A 19,461-nucleotide genomic window follows, 5' to 3' on the forward strand; every position below is an offset into this window, starting at 1 on the left:
TGTAGCCAGTAGTTTTCATAACTTTGATTGTATTTTTTTCCAAAAACAGTTAGTGATTTTTCAAGTTTTGCAAATAAAGTTTTTTAATGGTCTTGTCATTTATTATTTTTTTGTGGACAGGTCTCATAGGTTGCTAATAGTAATTTTGCTATTGGAATTAATTGTTCAAAGCTATTTTTTCTATGACTTTGGTTTTAAGAAATTGTGCACTTTGTTGCACAATTTCTTATTGTGTACTTTGTTGACTTCTAATAGGCTCATTAATAGCAAGTCTCATTGGAGACTAATGAGTCAATAGAATTAATTGTGTGATACCATAGCTGCTGCAATCTGTGATTTTTACGTTATTTGTTTTCAAAAAGTTTTTGCTAAGTTTGTATTAGCTTGTTTTTTGGTGTATTATTTTTTAATCTCTTCAATGGACAACTTCACGTGGAATAGAAGAATCTATTTATTTGCTTGGGTTTACACAAGTCCTATTTTTATTTTGGCTTCATTTCAAAGATTAAAATCGTTTTTGCCTTTTTTGTTGTTTTCTTCGGGTCATGCTGAGTCTCAATAATAACAGCCTTCTTTGCCTTTCTTGTGTGGAGTAATGTTGATCAACTGTTAGGGTCCAAATTGTATGTGGCTTTTCTTTGACTGAGATACCGTTTGTTTTGGAAATGTTACCGTGAATTGGGGAGCCTTGCCTTCATTTGTATATCTAATCTTTTTTGGCCTGGAAACTGATAATAGGTATTTTATCACTTTTAAAATTTTATGGTATTAGTGTTAAGGATTTTAACATGTTGTTTTGTGGTCTTTTTACTTTGAGGCTACTGAGTTTAAAATTTTTTGCTTAAATAATATTTCTTCAAATTTCGACTTTTCTTTGACGTTCATTGATTTTCTACCAGGTTGTTGTATTCTGTACTCACTCTTAAGATGCGTGAGCTCAATATATCCGGAAGGGGGTATTTTATCGTTGACTCCTAAAACACTAAATTTTGGGAAACAGAATTGTTTTAACTTTTATTTTCCGCGTTTGAAGTTATGGTCTTTGTTAACTATTTTAGTTTGATGTTGCTGTAGAATTTTAAATTATCAGATCATTAGTTAATTCAGTTCTTTATTTTGCTATTCCGGAGTTTTCATTATTTTTTTAAAATTCTAGAATTGGATTGTGCTGGGGCTGTCTTTTTTGGTGCAATTCTTCGCAAAGTTTTTTGAACAGCTTCCAAGGAACCTCCTCTTCGAAATAGGTTACTGCATCGTTTTAAGTGGCGATGGAACTGCTTTCAACAGTATAATGTCACGATAAAACGTGCAATTTTTGATAAAACGTGCAATTTTTCTAAGAAGTTTTTACAGCTGCGAAGCTGTAAGCTGAGCGAAGCTATATTGCGGTGCTCTCGGTTTTTTTTGTTTCGTCGTCTAACGCTCTTTTTTCGTTTTACATTTGTTCACACAACAAAGCTGAAAAAGTCAAATTTTCAGAATGACTTCTTCCTCTCACTAACGGCATTTGCGCGCGTGACGTTGTTTCTCACTCGCTTTAGCAAAAGTTTTTAGGTTATCTGCGTGATTAGATTTTGATCATATGTGACTTACTCACTCAATAAAATGACTTTTGCACTTTAAAACTTAAGTTTAGTTTGAATTTGTTTAAGGTCAAAGGAACTCATTTGTGCAGTATAGGTCCCTAATAAGAGGCTTCTGCGGAATGAATTTTAACAAGCTTTATTAATTTATCGCTGAATGTTTTTTACCTAGTTTTTTTGAGCGGCGTCGATTTTTATTCAATTTAGATCTGTATCTGTTTCTATCTCTATTATAAGGCACGCAGGTCTGTTCTTTCGCAGCTATTCCGGCAATCTGCCGGCTATGTTCTCAATCTTTTGCCAGCCTCAGGGGCTAGAAAACCTCCTTTAGAGTGTAATACTAATAATGGTTTACTGCCTTGTTTTGATTGATAATGGAATTGTTTTCAACTTTTTACTTACATGAATTTTTGCAATTATTTGATAAAATTTGCTCTTTTGTTCAAGGTTGTGAAAATACGTTTTTGTACATTTTTCTTGCCTCATCGGCCAAGTAACCTCCTCTAGGGGTTTGATAGTTTGTTACTGCATATCTTCTAGGGGCCACGTAATGGTTTTCAACATTTCTATATTACTATTTTTGCTAGTTTTGTTTTTAATGTTTTTTTTATCTAAAAAATGTTTCAGATAAATTTTTTTTATCTGAAAAATATTCTCGTTGATAGTTGATCGATCTTCATGAGCCAATGAGATTTTGTATTCTGAAATTGGATACTGAATAGCCTCTGGAAACAATTGAATGGTTCTGAGGATATTAATAGTGCCAATTTAAAAGTTTGAAATTGTTTCCATTTTTTATTTTTTGTCATTTTCTGAGTTTATCGAACTTTACGGGCCGATGATTTTTTTAAAGTCCTGCAGACGAGTTACTGGACAGATTGTTGACCACTAAACCTCTCGCGACTTGTGCGTGGTGTTGAAGGGCGTAGTTAAATTGTCAAATTTGGCCTTAAGCTAAAAGCTTCAAGATTTATAGCAATGATCATATTTTTGTTTAGTTTGATTATTTTAGTTTAACTTTTGAGATTGTTTGTTTTTGCTGGAATTGTTCAATTTATCTGCTGGTCAGGTACAGTAGTTCTAATTTTTTCATTCAATTTTTGGATTGTATTTCAGGACTTTTACTGCTATGTTTTAAATCATTTTTTCGCCATTTTCGTTCCCCAGAAGTCACAGTTATCGCCTTTGATTTCTGACTTACATCGCTCTCTGTTTTCACTGAATGGAATTTAAAATTCATTCAGCTATTTTACACAAACATATTCAATGTCAAAAAAGCAAAATCAAACGATACAGTATAAGTCAATAAAGCTAGGACACATCGACTTGTTTCATGAAGTTATAAAGTTCCTCAGAGCATGCTGCTAATTGCTGTTAGTATTAGGCTTATTGTCTTCCAATTATTAGGCTGAAGGTACCAAATTTATTGGCTCTAATAAAACAGACCAAATCAGGACACTTTTTGACAAATAGAAAAAATCAAAAGGGCGTTTTTTTTCGGTTGCGAGATTTAAGCTGTTGATCACACACATTTTTCGCCAAAGTGTCCTTAGATTTAGCATTGGTTGTTTTATATCAGTTTTTGATTTTAAAAAATTAATTTAGTTTTTGGAAAAAAAAGGCGTATGAGTAGATGCGCTTTTTGTAATCGAAAGTGTGAGTTGCCATCTAGCCTGTGAATGAAAGTTATCAGCTAGTGTTAAACGATTATGATTTTTGGAGGATTTTACATTTGCAAACGTTATTTTGATTGAACCAAATGTTGCAATTCCTTTTTGATGTAACCAAATTAGGTAATTGTTAAATAAATTTGGTTCTGATTATAGAGGATCTAGTTCTGTAATTTTATGACCATTGTAACACTTTTTATGCCACGTAGTACTTTCATAGCTGCAAAAGGAGCTTGCGGTGATCTTTTCACCCCGAAGAGATTAAAGCAGCAATTTGTTTTATATCTTCATGTTGCTCTCCAGTTGCTTTTATGTGCGTGACGTAGGATACAAGGCAAAACTTGTTAAGTTATACCCGAATTTTTGTTGAGAAAGGTGAAACTTGTCAGTTAAGATTTTCTGGAATTTAGACGTGCACAATTACAAACCTTGAAATGACCACTTCAAAGTATATGTATATATTATAGCTGCGAAGCTGTAAGCTGAGCGAAGCTATATTGCGGTGCTCTTGGTTTTTTACAATTCCAAGAATTTGAATTGTATTGGGGCGCTGTCTTTTTTTAATTTCTGTTCACACATCTTCATGATTTTTGAAGTCCATTTCGAGTAGTGATTTTCGTCACGCCGAAACAGGAAGTGGAGCGAAAAAGCAAGTGGTTTTGCGGCGTGAATTTTTTTAACTCGAATTTTAAAGTGGAGCGAGAAAATGATGTTTAATAGAAGCCGTCGGCCTTTCAATGGCTATTATTTATGCGCTCTCCTTTTTTTAAAATTCGCTTTACCTTTTGATCACGTTCTACGTAAGTAACGATTTTCACGATCAACGGCGGCTATTTTCCGGCAATTTGTCGGGTATTTTCATGATTTTTGAAGTCAAATTAGAGTAGTGATTTTGGTGACGCCGAAACAGGTATTGGAGCAAAAAAGCGAGTGGTTTTGCGGCATGAAATTTTTCACTCTAATTTTATAGTAGAGTGAGAAAACACTGTTTGAACAAAAATTCGCTTTCTCGCTAGTGGATTTTTTGTTCACATGCGGCAGTTTCACTTTGATTTTTGCTGTTTTTTCGACTTTTTGGATCTGATTTTTTTCGAAATGGTTTTTCCAATCCATTCATAGTCCGTTCTAGGTCTAGTTTTCTGTTTAGTCAATGAAAATTCTTTGAAATGTACGTCAGGACTTGTTCTGCTATGTTTTTCAATTTGATTTCATGCCGGACCCATTTTTTGTCTGACCCTTTTGACTTTCGTTCTCAAAAACGGGATAAACATGTAGACCCCGGAGGGCATTAGGAACTGTTAGAGCCTTTTAGCTCACTAGTCTCTAACTATGCAATTCACCGAAACAGTTTGAGACATAAGCTTTGGTGTGAATGGCTGTTCTTAGAATTTGAATCATCCCCCGCGTCCTCAGTCACCCCCCCTCCCTATGTTTTTTGTTTCGTCGTCTGACGCTCTTTATTCGTTTTACATTTGTTCACACAGCAAAGCTGGAGTCAAATTTTCTGAATGACTTTTTCCTCTCATTAACGGCATTTGCGCGCGTGACGTCATTTCTCACTCGCTTTAGCAAAAGTTTTTAGGTTATTTGCGTGATTAGATTTTGATCATACGTAACTCACCTCACTCAGTAAAATGACTTTTGCACTTTAAAACTTAAGTGTAGTTTGAATTTGTTTAAGGTCAAAGGAACTCATTTGTGCAGTATAGGTCCCTAATAAGACTTTTCTGAAGAATGAATTTTAACAAGCTTTATTAATTTATCGCTGAATGTTTTTTTACCTGGTTTTTTGAGCGGCGTCGATTTTTTTTATCAATTTAGATCTGTATCTGTTTCTATCTCTATTATATGGCACGCAGGTCTATTCTTTCGTAGCTATCCAGGCAATCTTCCGGCTATGTTATATATATATATAATATATTATATATATATATATATATATATATATATATATATATTATAATATATATATATATATATATATATATATATATATATATTGAATCTCAAGCATGTAAATTCGAATAACCCCAAAGTTAAAGTTACATGTTGTAATATAAATCAAACATACTACATCTTTCCCTTGAATAACTAAATATAATAAAAAAACTAAGGTTCAGTTTCTAGTTTTCGTCATTTATTTTATAGAAATAAACTTTTAAGGCCGTCCTTTTTTTGTCCATTGGAACTCGTTCGTGTCTTTCTTTGCTTCTCTTGCTTTAATTCTTAAAATTTTTTAAATTTTAAATATATATATCGCTTAGTTGAGTTTCTTTAGGACACCCATTTCAAGGTCAATTATAGTTTTTTTGGATCTATTCTTTTTCGGCCCCACAACTTAGTGAGCATAAGTTTTTTATGACCCCCAGGCGCGCGTGCTATTTTCTTACATAGTAACGTGCTATATAACAACATATAATTTGTAACCGGGGTCATAAAAAGCACTGGGGGCGAAACAGAATATATCCGTTTTTTTAATTACTTGTGAACGAAGTTCATAGCAATTATTGTAAACGTTTTGGTCTTTTTTATGCGAATTTTTTGCTTGAACGTTTTGCGTTTTTCTTCTAGAACATTCTTTGACTTCTCAAGTAATTTTTTCACGCTGTTGTTTCATTTTTGAATGATCTCTATTGCTTTCACTCTGAAGTAAAGCTTGTTGCTAATGTAAATTCGGTTGTAGCAAAGCAAAGACAAGGGCCTGGTAGCCGATTGAGCAGTGCATCTGGTTATGGATCGGGAGGTCATTGGTTCGAATCCCGGCGGGGGTAAATGTTTTTCAACCCGCTTGTTGTCGGAGGGTAATTCTTCCGACATTAGTCGGCTTTTTAACAGCAGTGAATTTGAACTGTGAGTTTTTAATGGCTCTGATAGCTATAGTTGAGTAGAGCCATATTTGACCGCTTGTTGGTTTTTAAAATCGAATTAAGTTGATTTTTATAGGCAAACTGTTTTTTGGAGATCTATTTGCAGATTCAATGTTTTTGAAGTCAAATTAAAGTGTCGAAATCAATCTTGCTGGAGCAGGAATTGAAACAAAAAGAACGCTGTTTTTAGCCGCGTAGTAATTTGTTCAATTTGACTTCTGTTACTGCTTTTTTTAATAGTTTTTTCTAAATTCTTTTTAATTGCTCTCAAACCGATTTCGTAGCAATTATATTATGTTCAGAATTTTTAGCTATTTTAATTTATTGCATGCCTGATATCTTTTTCAACTTTTAGCGTGCTTTTTTTGTTAAGTTTTTTAGTCACATATGCCACACTTAGCTTTTTCCCGGCAGCTTTACAGTACTTTAGTGATAATCATTTGAAGCTCTTATTTCGTTTTGAAGCTATTTTATGTAGATGTGTAAATTGCAATACAATGAGAGAATTTGAATGAAACTTAGATAAAGTGAGTGGTAAAGCCAAGCCCATCGATATTCTTTGCTACTATGACAGCACAAGAGTAAGTGTAAAAAAAACGATTTTAAAATGAGATTTTAAAATGAGATAAAACGATTTTAAACGATTTTAAAAAAAACGATTTTAAAATTAAAAACAATCTTATAATGGTATAATTTGCCGCCCTCATTTTCTCAGCTGGCTAATATTGAGCTGCTAATTGAGTTTTATTGTGTTGTAGTCTTTTTAAAGGTCTTTTCACGCATTTTCATGGTTTTTGAAGTGAAAATGGACAAGTGATTTCAGTCACTTCGAAACAGAAAAATATAGCAAAGAAGCGATTGGTTGTCCGACGTGAAACTTTTTCACTCTAATTTTAAAGTGGAGTGGTGAATTTTATGGCAATTTCACTTTGATGTTTAATGTTTTTTCGATTTTCGTAGAATAAAAATTTGTTAAGCTCTACCTCATTAAGTTGCATGAAGTCTTTGACTTTTGAGTGAAGTATTTTCGGCTTCCTTGGGCTAGTCTTGGCTCATTCTGCTCAAAGTGATTTTAAAAAGCAGTTGCTCAGCCAACCAATCTAAAATAAACGGAGTCATTAAAAAACCAAATTGAAAATAGAAACTGTATAAAACCATAAAGCCCAATTTCAGATGCCCTCTCCTCGAACTTTTTTTCTGTAACTCTTAGTTACCATCTCTATTGCTTAGTTGCATTGATACTAGCTCTTGTATCATCTCACAAGAAACAGGAGAATATCTAACTACGGAATGAATTAAAATATCGCGTTTTAAAACTGTTTTTGTACAAAAATCAATTTTTCTGGTTTTTTTTCCAATCCCAATGGGGGTTAGGGGGATCAAGGGCGGGTATGTTCCGGAAATGAGATGTTTCAAGTTTCGTTCTTTCCAGTGGTATTTGTAGACTATAGGACTGCAAAGTTATGTTAAAATAAACCGCCCATGTGTTTCAGTGGTTCCTCTGTTGGGACCGAGTTCTTGTGTTGTAATCGTGGACATTAATGCCAACTCGAAACCACCCCCGAAGGAGACGAAGAGGAGGAGGAGTTTCCTCAGGGTGGGGGCAGGGAAGAACTCTTCAGCCTCCAACATGTCATCGACTGCGAGGAGGAGACTGAGGCTGGGCGATTTGAAAGAGAGCCACAACAGACAGTCGTTCGAGATATATCAGTCTCACAGTTTCAGGCTGGTCTCTATTAATTGTTGGTTCATTTTTGTGCAGTTAGGCTAGAATTCATCTGAATGAATACGGCCGATGTCTGCCTTTGCCAATATTAGTTTCAAAAAGAGGAAAAAATGTGGAGTTTCGTGAAGATGGAAGTCATTAGTTTTAATTGTTGACTGTTCAATAATACTGCAAGTTAAATTTTGTGTTCAAAAATAGTGTTCACATTGCCTCTGATGAATAATAGTGAACAAATCAATCGCGGCGATTTATCTGTTCTCTTCCATTGCTGTACTCGCTCTAACTGACTGCTTGTGTGTAAAGATGTTTGAAAAGGCGGTAAAGAACAAATGGGATTGAGAACTCAGATGTTTAGATTCAGCCGTAGTCATAACATCTCCACCCCCAACCTAGTGTCGCCAGCTGTCAATTCCAGTCAGAACAACCACAGCAGTAGTGTTCTCCACTCACCCTCCTCCCAAACCTCCTCTCCCCCTTCTGAGATTATGAATATTGTGACGTCACACAATGCACCTCTTCTGTCCCCACCATACTCCCACACAAACAACCAACTGCAGGTATTGTTAGCATGTTAAAATTACAACCGAAAGTAAAATGTCTATTAATTGCTCTTTTACGAAGTTTGAAGAAATTATTAATAGCCGCACAGCGATAGCTGGGGCTATTATTGGCCTTCTTTTGGTTTTTTTTTTAATTTCGTCGCCGCGATTTTTGTTACGACCATATGACGTCACAACCACTTCAAATCCGCTTTTCGTTGATTCGTTCATGCAATTTCAACTGAAAAGCGTGCGTGACGTCCATTTTATAGCTGCGAAGCTGTAAGCTGAGCGGAGCTATATTGCGGTGCTCTTGGTTTTTTTTACGACTCGAAGAGGAGTATTGGTTTTAAGGTTTTTTTTACCGGAAGTACTATTCGTTCAGACGCTGTTTTGACCTGAAAGCGAAAATGAGAAAAATTGCTGTGTGAATTTTTTTTCTGAGTGAGAGAAGTTTTTTGATCATGCGCTGCGTTTAGTGAATGACTTTTTGACTTTGAAGAGTTGTTTTTGACGGAATGGCACATATAGATAACCGTTTTTAGCCGTTTTTTCGTCGAAGTGGCCCAATTTTTTTGCTTGTAATTTGGTTTTTTGTAGAAATGATTTTTATTCAATGCTTTTTTGGAAATGTAAACCTTGGAATTTAATATCACCGTGTTTTGCAGAGCCTGAAAACGCGTTTCAAGTTCAAAATAGGCACCTATTTCTTTGTTTTTTAATTGATTTTGGTATTTTGTCTATTTCTTCATTTTTGGATCTTTTAGCCGTCTTTTTGTGGAAAATCGGTTAATATGGCAACTTCCTGTTGATAATTCATATGCTCCAAGCCTCTTTCTACCTCGATGTATTTTTGTTTTTAATAGCCGCACAGCGATAGCTGGGGCTATTATTGGCCTTCTCTTGGTTTTTTTATTTCGTCATGTTTTTTGTTACGTCCATATGACGTCCCAGCCACTTTTTGTTCATTCGTTCATGCAATTTCAACTGAATTGCATGCGTGACGTCATTTTTCGCTCTTAGTGGAGGGAGTTTTTTTGTTCATTCGCGTGATTAAATTTTTGGTCACACTTGACTTACCTCTCTCAAAAATGACTTCCTCACTTTTAAATTGACTTTTATTTACTTTAATTCAAAGAGATAAGATCAAATGGGTGTGTGTCACTCTAAATGAAGGCTATTTGAGATTAGCTAATAGAGACAGCAATAACTTATACAGATTTTTAATCAAAATATAACATCTCAGCCTTCAAAGAAAAGACAAATTTTTCTGGTCTCCTTTTTACTGTTTTTTGTTAGACTACCGATCTACGAATCTATTGCGGCTATTTTCTGGCAATCTGCCAGCTATGTTCATAAAATTGTACATATGCTAATCAGATTTTCGCAGTTTTTTCAATTTTTCTTAGTTTTTTGTCTGTATTTTTGTTTTAATTACAAGAATTAGTCTTTTTCTGCAACATGAGGGGATTTAATTTCGTTTCAATAAAAATTTCGTTTTTAAGCGTTAAATTTTTGGAAAACAGTTAAAAATTTTTTTATAATTGCAGTCTTAAATATTTTTTGACAATAATTTTTTGCAAAATGTTTCAATGTTTCGTGTGTTTGCTTTCTGCTTTTTCTTTTTTGTTCCGTTGAGGGGGATAGATCTTTGTCTCGGATGGCTCATTGTCTTCTATGTCTCGCATGCTGAAAAATGAAATGTTTCGTTTTTCTTGTTTTTTTACTTTGATTTTCTTTACTTTCAAAAATCAAGAATTAGTCTTTGTTACGGTTTTCCTTACGTTGTGTCCATGTTCTTCACATTCTAGGTTGTTTCATTCTAGCTCTGTCTTGGCACCTACATTTATATTGGTTTTTTTGTTTTTTTTTCAGTTAATAAAGAATTGAGTAATATCAGCTTTTTCTTAGATTTTCGTAATTTCATTGGTTTGCAATTATTTTCATTGAACATAAGGCAGTGCTAAGAATTTGCTAGCAAGCCTTTTCCAAAATTCCCACATCACTTTCTTTTGTATTTTTTTGTTCTGGCCTTGGTATTGTTCTTAAACGGTTTCTTGCCTTCGAATGTTATTTTGTCGCTTTTCTTGGATTATTTGAATTCTTGAATTAGTTTGAAATCATGTTGTCTAGCATATATACGATAAGGAAAAAAATTTGTGTTAATTGAGGGGATTAGAAATCTTACTGTAGTAATTTTCTGATTCTTAAGTTAGCGTATTATTTATTAAAAAATTTCTCCAATTTTTGGATCAGACCGGGGTTTATGGTTTGATACAAAAGATAATGACTTCAGCTGCAATTTCATTTTTTGTTAAGTTTTTACGCTTCGAGTCGCTTCCGGAATTCTCCCGGCTATGTTTTTTGTTTCGTCGTCTGATGCTCTTTTTCGTTTTACATTTGTTCACACAGCAAAGCTGAAAAAGTCAAATTTTCTGAATGACTTCTTTCTCTCACTAACGGCATTTGCGCGCGTGACGTCATTTCTCACGCTCTTTAGCGAAAGATTTTAGGTTATTTGCGTGATTAGATTTTGATCACAAGTGACTTACCTCACTCAATAAAATGACTTTTGCACTTAAAAACTTAAGTTTAATTTAAATTTGTTTAAGGTCAAAGGAACTCATATGTGCCGTAAAGTTCCCTAATAAGAGGCTTCTGCGGGATGAATTTTAACAAGCTTTATTAATTTATCGCTGAATGTTTTTAACTTAGCTTTTTTGAGCGGCGTCGTTTTTTTTTTCAATTTATATCTGTCTCTGTTTCTATCTCTATTATATGGCATGCAGGTCTATTCTTTCGCAGTTATTCCGGCAATCTGCCGGCTATGTTTCGCTCTTAGTGGAGCGAGATTTTTTGTTCATTTGCGTGATTAAGTTTTTGGTCACACTTGACTTACCTCACTCTTAAAAATGACTTCCTCACTTTGAAATTGACTTTTTTCAAAGTGATAAGGTCAAATGGGTGTGTGTCACTCTAAATGAAAGTTATTAGAGAGCAGCTAATAGATTCAGCAAAAACTTACCAAAATATGACATGTGGGTCATCAATGAAAAAGTGAATTTTTTTGGTCTGTCTTTTTCACTGTTTTTTTTGAAACTGCATATCTACGAAGCTATTGCAGCTATTTTCTGGCAATCTGCCAGCTATGTTTGGTAATGTGTTTTTCTTTTTTTATAGCTGCGGAGCTGTAAGTTGAGCGGAGCTATATTGAAGTGATCTTGTTTTTTATTACAATTCAATGAGTTTGAATCGTAGTAGGGCGCTGTTTTTTAAGATCTGTTCTCACATTTTTAATAGCCGCTTCAGCTTATCTATCAGCCGGCTATAGCGCTCCTTATTTTTTTTTACTTCGCCGTACTAAAATGTTTTTGCTTTACCTTACTTCACAGCTTGTCCATTTGCGTGAAAAATTTTGTCTTCTCTAGCCTAGTTTTTCACTCTTCTCTAATTCTGCTAAAAGTGTTTTTAGACAGCAGTTGCTCAGCAAAGCAATTCAAAATGAACAGAGTCGGTATCTGAACACGAAATCAGAAATAGAACCGGGATAAACCCATAAAGTCCAATTTTAGATGCCTGTTACTCTAACCTTCTGAGTTACCTTCTCATATGCTGATTGGTATTGATACTTGGTATTGAATATGTTAAGCTACAAAATGACATCAAAATATTTGACACTTTAAAATTGTTTTGTACAAAAATCATTTTATTTTATTTTCAATCCCAATCCCTCTTCTTTCAATCCCAATCTTGGCTATGGGAATCAACGGCGGCTATTTTCCGGCAATTTGTCGGGTATTTTCATGATTTTTGAAGACAAATTAGAGTAGTGATTTTGGTGACGCCGAAACAGGTATTGGAGCAAAAAAGCGAGTGGTTTTGCGGCATGAAATTTTTCACTCTAATTTTATAGTAGAGTGAGAAAACACTGTTTGAACAAAAATTCGCTTCTCTCGCTAGTGGTTTTTGTTCACATTCGGCATTTTGACTTTGATTTTCAGGGTTTTTGTTTTTTGATGTGATTTGTTTTGGAAATGGTTTTCCTAATTCACTCACAGTCCGTTCTAGATCTAGTTTTTGTTTAATCAATGAAATTTTTTTGAATTGTGCGTCAAGACTTGTCCTGCTATCTTTCTTTTGTTTCGTCGTCTAAAACTTTTTATCATTTAACATTTGTTCACACAGCAAAGCTGAAGAAATCAAAATTTCTGAATGACTTCTTCCTGTCATTAACGGCATTTGCGGGCGTGATGTCATTTCTCACTCTCCCTAGCAAAGGTGTGTTAGGTCATTTGCGTGATTAGATTTGATCATACGTGACTTACCTCACTCAATAAAGTGACTTTTGCCTTTAAAACTTAGTTTAATTTGAATTAGTTTAAGGTCAAAGGAAATCATATGTGATATATAAGTCCCTAATGAAAAGGCTTCTGCTCAATGAATTTTAAAAAGATTTATTAATTTATGGCTGAATGTTTTATACATAGCTTTAGGAGCGGCGTCAATGCTCTTTCCAACTTATATATCTACCTGTTTCTATCTCTACTATACGGCACCCAATTTTATTACTTTGCAGCTATTCCGGCAATCTACCGGCTATGTTGCTTTTTAGAGTCAATTGTTGAAATAGAAATTCTGGGCATGGAAAATTTCACGCCAGAACCGTCAAAATGAGAAATAGTTATTTGTTATCAATATCCGCGGCATCTTCCAACCGGCTATTATTGCGCTATTTTCAATTTCTCTCGAACGAAATTCGCCATATTTCGAGAGTAATTCATCCGACGCACCATTGAAACTTTTTGCGAGGACTCTGTTCTATGCTTGTTTCATTCTGTTCAATTTATTTGAAGCAGTTGCTCAACAATTCAACCTAATATGAATCTAGAAATCAATATCAAAAATAAATTAAAACGAGGTCAACACATTTAGCCTAAGTTTAGATGACCGTTGCTTAATTTTAGTTCTAGTTGGTCTAAGTTACCAAGTCCAATGCTGGTTGGTATGAATACTAACCCCCCTATTCTCCATTAAGAAGCAGGAGTGGACCTAACTCAAGTCAAATCAAAATAGCACGTCTTTTTCATTGCTCTCGTGACTTCGTCGTTTTGCTTGACATAGTTTTCTCTCATTCACAATAGTCAGCAGCCAAACTCACGTGGCGGCAGTTTACTGCTAAAAGTCAAAGGATAATTGCGCCGAGATTGGTGTATGTTTTTCAGTTTAATTTGTATGACTATAGTGGTATATAACATAATGACGTCACTCGAATCCCTCGTGGTGAATTTAGTCCCCCACCCCGACTGAAGCAGGCGGTGATATTTTTGCGCTACCACTTGTTCGAGAGCAATTCTTCCGACGTTACTCGGTTACGTTTGATATTTTTGTCAATTTTTGTAGCTGCGAAGCTGTAAAGTGAGCGGACCTATACTGTGCTGCTCGTGGTTTTTAAAATCCAAAGAATTTGGATTGGATTGGTGTTCTGTTTTGGTGTTTTCGCACCTTTTTTCATGACTTTGAGCTTTCGAAATGAGATAGTTTCTGCAGGCGATGTTACTGGAGTTTTTGGTCAACAGCGTCAACAAAAGATTTCTGCCTTCATTGGTTAAATCTAAATGTAAACTATAATTGAGAACGAAAGTTCTAAACGAAAATGACTACCGCCCACCCGAACTTGATTTTTTATAAGACTGCGTCATTGGAAAGATATTGGTGTTCAGTAGCCGCCAGCGGCTAATATTTAGGCGCTGTCCTTTTTTAAAATTCTTTCTACATAGGTCAACACTTTCGTGCTTCAGTTCTGACTTAACTCCGGCACTTTTTCAACTGAATGGAATTTATAGTTCAAGCTGCAATATTGCGCAAATAGGTTCGTAATCAAAACGCCAGTTCAAAAGAAACAAGATGAAACAATAAAGCCCGGGCGCTAAGACTTCTTGTTTAATACTTAGTGCATTTAGTTAAAGTTCGTTAGAGTATACTGCTAGTTAGTATAAGTGTCAAGCTTATTGTCTCTAGAGGTTGAACTCCAATATGATGAATTTAATGAAACTGTGGACCTGATTAGAACACTTTTTGATTCTTAAATAAAAGATTAGGCAATCATCGGTCAGTGAGGTCAACGGGCGGCTCTTTTCCTGCAATATGCTGGCTTTGTTCAGAATTTGTTTTGAAGTAAAGGGGACAAAAAAGGTTTGAGGTTAGAAGCGCGATCTTTTAGAACTATCTCTCTAAAGTGGATTAAAAAATGTGTGAACGATTTTTCGGTTTTGAGATTTATGTTTCCCTTTCTCTTTTGTTTTCTCTGTTGAGGGCTGTTAGAGCTGTACGGGTGTGCTTTAACTAGGTTTTTTCAATTGTTTGAATCTCTGAACTTGTAGCTAATGCCTCCTATGACTTTGGAAATTTATTTTGTCATTAATTTTTAATGTTTGCCCGTTATTTGTCTATATGTTTAATAGCCACCCTCATCTTCTCAGCCGGCCATTATAGCGCTCCTATTTTTACAATTCAAAGAAATTGAATTGTATTGGGGCGCTGTCTTTTTTTTTTTTAAGATCTGTTCACACATTTTCATGATTTTTGAAGTCAAATTGGAGTAGTGATTTTGGTCACGCCGAAACAGGAAATGGAGCGAAAAAGCGAGTGGTTTTGCGGCGTGAAATTTTTTCGCTCTAAATTTAAAGTAGAGTGAGAAAACGGTGTTTGAACAAAAATTCGCTTTCTCGCTAGTGGTTTTTTGTTCACATGCGGCAATTTCACTTTGATTTTTACTCTTTTTTCGATTTTTTGGATCGGTTTTTTTTCTAAATGGTTTTTCCGATCCATTCATAGTCCGTTTTAGGTCTAGTTTTTTTAGTCAATAAAAATTCTTTGAATTGTGCGTCAGGACTTGTCCTGCTATGTTTTTTTACTTCGTCGAATGAAAAAATGTTTCGCTTTACCTCATTTTGCCGCCTTTCCACATTTTGCGTGAAATCTTTTTGACTTCTCTAGGCTGGTTTCTCTCTTCTCTCATTCTGCTAAAAGTGATTTTGAACATCAGTTGCTGAGCAAAACAATTCAAAATGAACAGAGTTAGTACAAAAATGGATGTCAGAAATAGAAACGGGATAAACCCATAAAGCCCAATTTTAGATGCCCACTATTTGAACGTTGATCCTATAAGTCTTATTTACCATCTCTAATGCTTATTGTTATTGATAGGAGCCCCTGTAGCCTCTCTCTAAGAAACAGAAGAATGTTCAACTACAAAATGCCATCAAAATAAATCGGACTTAAAAAATGTTTTTGTACAAAAATCTTTTTTTTTTCAATATCTTCTGTTATTTCAATCTCAATCATGCTTATTGGAATCAACGGCGGCTATTTTCCGGCAATCTGCCGGGTATTTCTTATGATTATAATTGTTGGCTTATATTCCTATCAGTGGTTTGCATTACTTTGACCTTTTGTTTTTTTAAAAAAAATGTTAGGACGGATTTTTGATTTCTTCCGGTTTTTGTTACTTCCGGTTGTCGCTTCACCTCAGAAAAAAAGAATTTTTAGTCTTCTAGTGCGGTGTAATTTTTAGCTATCTCATTTAATGACTTGAGATACCAATTGTTTTTTAAATGCTCCTGTAAAAGTTTAATTCTTGCCATATTTGGGTTTTGTGCTTTTTGTCTAATTGATTTCGGCAAGCTTTACCCATTCTTAGGATGCCTAGTTTTAATAGTGATTAGTTGCTCTCAAACGAAGTTTGTAGCAATTTTATTATTCCTGTTGGTGTTTCTTAATGCACTTTTTCGCTTGACCAATTTTTCTTCTGAGCCATTTGAATTTTATCCCCAATAACGGATAAACAGGCAGCGCCCAACTGACATTCAGTTAATTTAGAGCCTTTCAGCTCACTTTTCTCCAAGTATGCGATTCACTGAAACTTTTGGAGACTTAACCTTATGGTGTGAAGGGCGGTCAGTCCACTCACTTAAACCCCTGAATCCCCACCCTGCATCAGACCGTAAGGGCCCCACGCAGCCAAAGACTCCAACCCCACCGTTGTCCCCCCGCTGCGCTTACCTCACGCCCGTTCAATTAAGCTAAAGCTGGCCTCGCTAAACAGTAGCTAGCTACTGAATATGTCACCCCCTCGCTAGTCGTTTGAGAACAGTTCGCCCAAATTTAGTCGGTTACGTTATAAATTTTTGTTAATAGCCGCAGAGCGATAGCTGAGGCTATTATTGGCCTTTTCTTGGTTTTTTTATTTTGTCAAGATATTTGTTAAAAACATATGACGTCACAACCAATTCTAATCTGCCTTTTCTCATTCGTTCGTGCAATTTTAACTGAGTTGCGTGCGTAACGTCAATTTTGACATTTTATGGAATGAGTTCATGTTCATTAGCGTGATTAAGTTTTTGGTCACTTGTTATTTACCTCACTCTCAAAAGTGACTTACTCTGAAATTGAGTTTTCTTTACTTAATTCAAAGAGATAAGATCAAGTGAATGTGTGTCACTCTAATTGAAGGTTATTTGAGGGCAGCTAATTGAAAAGGCAATAACTAATAAAGATAAAAATTTAACATCTCAGCCTTTAATGAAAAGAGGTTTTTGTGGGTCTATCTGTTCTAGCTGTTTTTAATTGCTCTTGAACGAAGTTCATAGCAATTATTGTAAACGTGTGTGTCTTTTTTATGCAAATTTTTTGCTTGACAATTTTGACTTTTCGAGTGACTTTTAAGCCCTTGACTTTTTGCGTGATCTAAAAATCTCTCTCAATCACAATTTCAAGCAGCTGAACTCAATTTGGCGGCAATTTAATACTAAAAGTCAAATGAAAAGTGCGCCGAAAATGGTGCCATTATTTACTTTAAATCTTAATAGTGGTATATGTTAACCTCTAATGTGGTTATTTGAAGCGCACTATTGAACATCTTTGTCGCATTTAGGCTCCCTCTCCCCCTCCCTCCTCCTCCCCCTTCCCCGACTGAAGCAGGCTGCAATTCAGAGTTCCCACTTGCCGTTCGAGAGCAATTCTTCCGACGTTTAGTCGGTTATGTTTGAAACTGCAGATCTACGAAGCTATTTCGGCTATTTTTTGGCACTCTGCCAGTTATGTGTTTTTGATGATTTTTGCGCATGAATTAGTCAAGTAATTTTTTGTACTGACAAACTTTGATAGTGCTGGAAAATTCTTGCTGCTCAGATCATTAATTAATTAAGTGCTCTCAAACAAAATTTTTAGCAATTACATTAGTCTTGTGATCTTGACTTGACTTGAGCAGTTTGTCACCTACCAGTTGTAAGTTCAAGTGATGAGAACTTCTATATGAGCTATTGATGACCTTGGAATTTCAGTTGAAATTTAACCATTTTTGTCCAATTGGAGGGGACAGTTTGATGGATTGACAGAACCTACAGTGTGCTACCCTCGTCACGTCAGAAAGGAGATCTGTGAATAATCTAATTGTACCGTTTCTTTTACGAAACTGGGAGTAGTGGATAAAACAAGAGTAGTATAAGTAAATGACTAGTAGTAACACTAGGGGGGGGGGTCACGCACTGTAAAAAAACGACCCCCTCTAAATCTTTACATTTGACCACTAAAATTCTTCAGAAAAGCCCTTGGGCGCGATGGTACAATATATGATGACAAAATCAGAACATGAGTTTGGAAAAATTGTCTAGCAAGATCATTTTTCAAATTACAGTTCCAGTAAACAAACGTTAAGTAAAATCGATAAAACTGTTTCAATGAGTACCCGAGTTACGAGAGACGAAATTGATGGGGGTATTTCAAACTTGGTTTTTGATGATGGAAACCGAGAGAGACCTCCATGGCTCTGCTGTTCCAATACCGTAGTCCCTTGATCAGAGATTTTATTTTTCGTTCAAGTGAGTATTATAGTGCTCATGATTAGTCTCTGTTTTGCCATGCTATTCTTAATATTGGAGAGTTGCGAAGAGAAATCAATTTGGATTGCACTGCTTTCGAGTCTGGTTGGTTATATTTTACCAAATCCTAAATTATGAATAAAGTCATTCTCACAAACGATAGGATCTTCATGGCGGTTGTAGGCCCAAGTGGTTCTGGGAAAACTGACCTCATATTCAACATGCTGCAAGGTAGGTCCTTCTACCCAGCATTTCTCAAAATTTATTACTTCTACAAAGAGTTCCAGGACACATTTACAGCTATACAACAAAAAATACCGCACATTGAGTTCATCAAGTATTCCGGATTGGATATAACGAAAAAGCTTTCGGACTGTCTGCTCGTTTATGATGACTCATGCGAGGAAATTTTTAACGACAAAGAGTTTGTGAAACTAGCAACGTCAGGAAGACACAGAAAACTTCATGTGATCTACATCAAACACAACTTATTCCAACAGAGTAAATGGTCGCGGACAATTGATCTAAACACAACTCATATAGTTTTATTCAAATCATTGCGTGACATTCAGCAAATAGAATACCTCGGAAAACAGTTAAAATGTCTCCAATTACTCAAGGACGCATACAAATTAGCAACAGCTCAACCCTATGGACATTTAATCATTGACCTGGATCCTAAAACAAGTCAAGGCTTACGATTTTCTTCACAACTCATTGGTCCCGAACCATCAGTATTCTATTTTCCTTCGGAGGAAGCTGTTATTACACCAATTACGAATGAAAAAGAGACATTTGCTTATGCTGAAGCGCTGGTGCGTTAACAGCAACCCCAAATCGAAAAGCAAGAGAATTTTTCTAGCCCAAGATATTGAATTCATTTGGTTCCTAAGCGATTGTGTAATGAACGTGCTCTCTGGTGTTGTCCCAATCAACAAGAAAGAACTACAACAATTCGAACCTCAACTACGACAACTTTCTGAAAAATATTTCAGTGCGCTGGAAAGAAGTAAATTATTCCAGACAACGAGAGGGCGTTCTCTGATTCAACTAATTGCCAGACCTTGTCTAGAGTATCTACAGAAAAATGCCAACTTAGGAATTTGTGCTCATTCCTCGCAACATGTTTACAACTGAACAACCCCAAGTTTCGCAAATATTAAACAATCCACTAACAAAAAAGAAGTCGAAACAACTA

General features: G+C 35.4%; 1 protein-coding gene across 3 annotated transcripts in view; it reads left to right on the forward strand.

Moving 5' to 3' along the window:
* Positions 1-19,461, forward strand: part of LOC142351237 (uncharacterized) — a 427,767-nt gene that overhangs the window by 283,707 nt on the left and 124,599 nt on the right. For all 3 annotated transcript variants that reach the window (XM_075403377.1, XM_075403378.1, XM_075403379.1), the window contains 2 exons: positions 7,614-7,845; positions 8,202-8,403. In XM_075403377.1, the coding sequence (XP_075259492.1) occupies positions 7,614-7,845; positions 8,202-8,403 (434 nt within the window). The remainder of the gene's footprint in view (positions 1-7,613; positions 7,846-8,201; positions 8,404-19,461) is intronic.

Source organism: Convolutriloba macropyga, chromosome 12 (assembly GCF_964194025.1).
Source record: "Convolutriloba macropyga chromosome 12, txConMacr16.3, whole genome shotgun sequence".
In the NCBI taxonomy this organism is placed as follows: Eukaryota; Metazoa; Xenacoelomorpha; order Acoela; family Convolutidae; genus Convolutriloba; species Convolutriloba macropyga.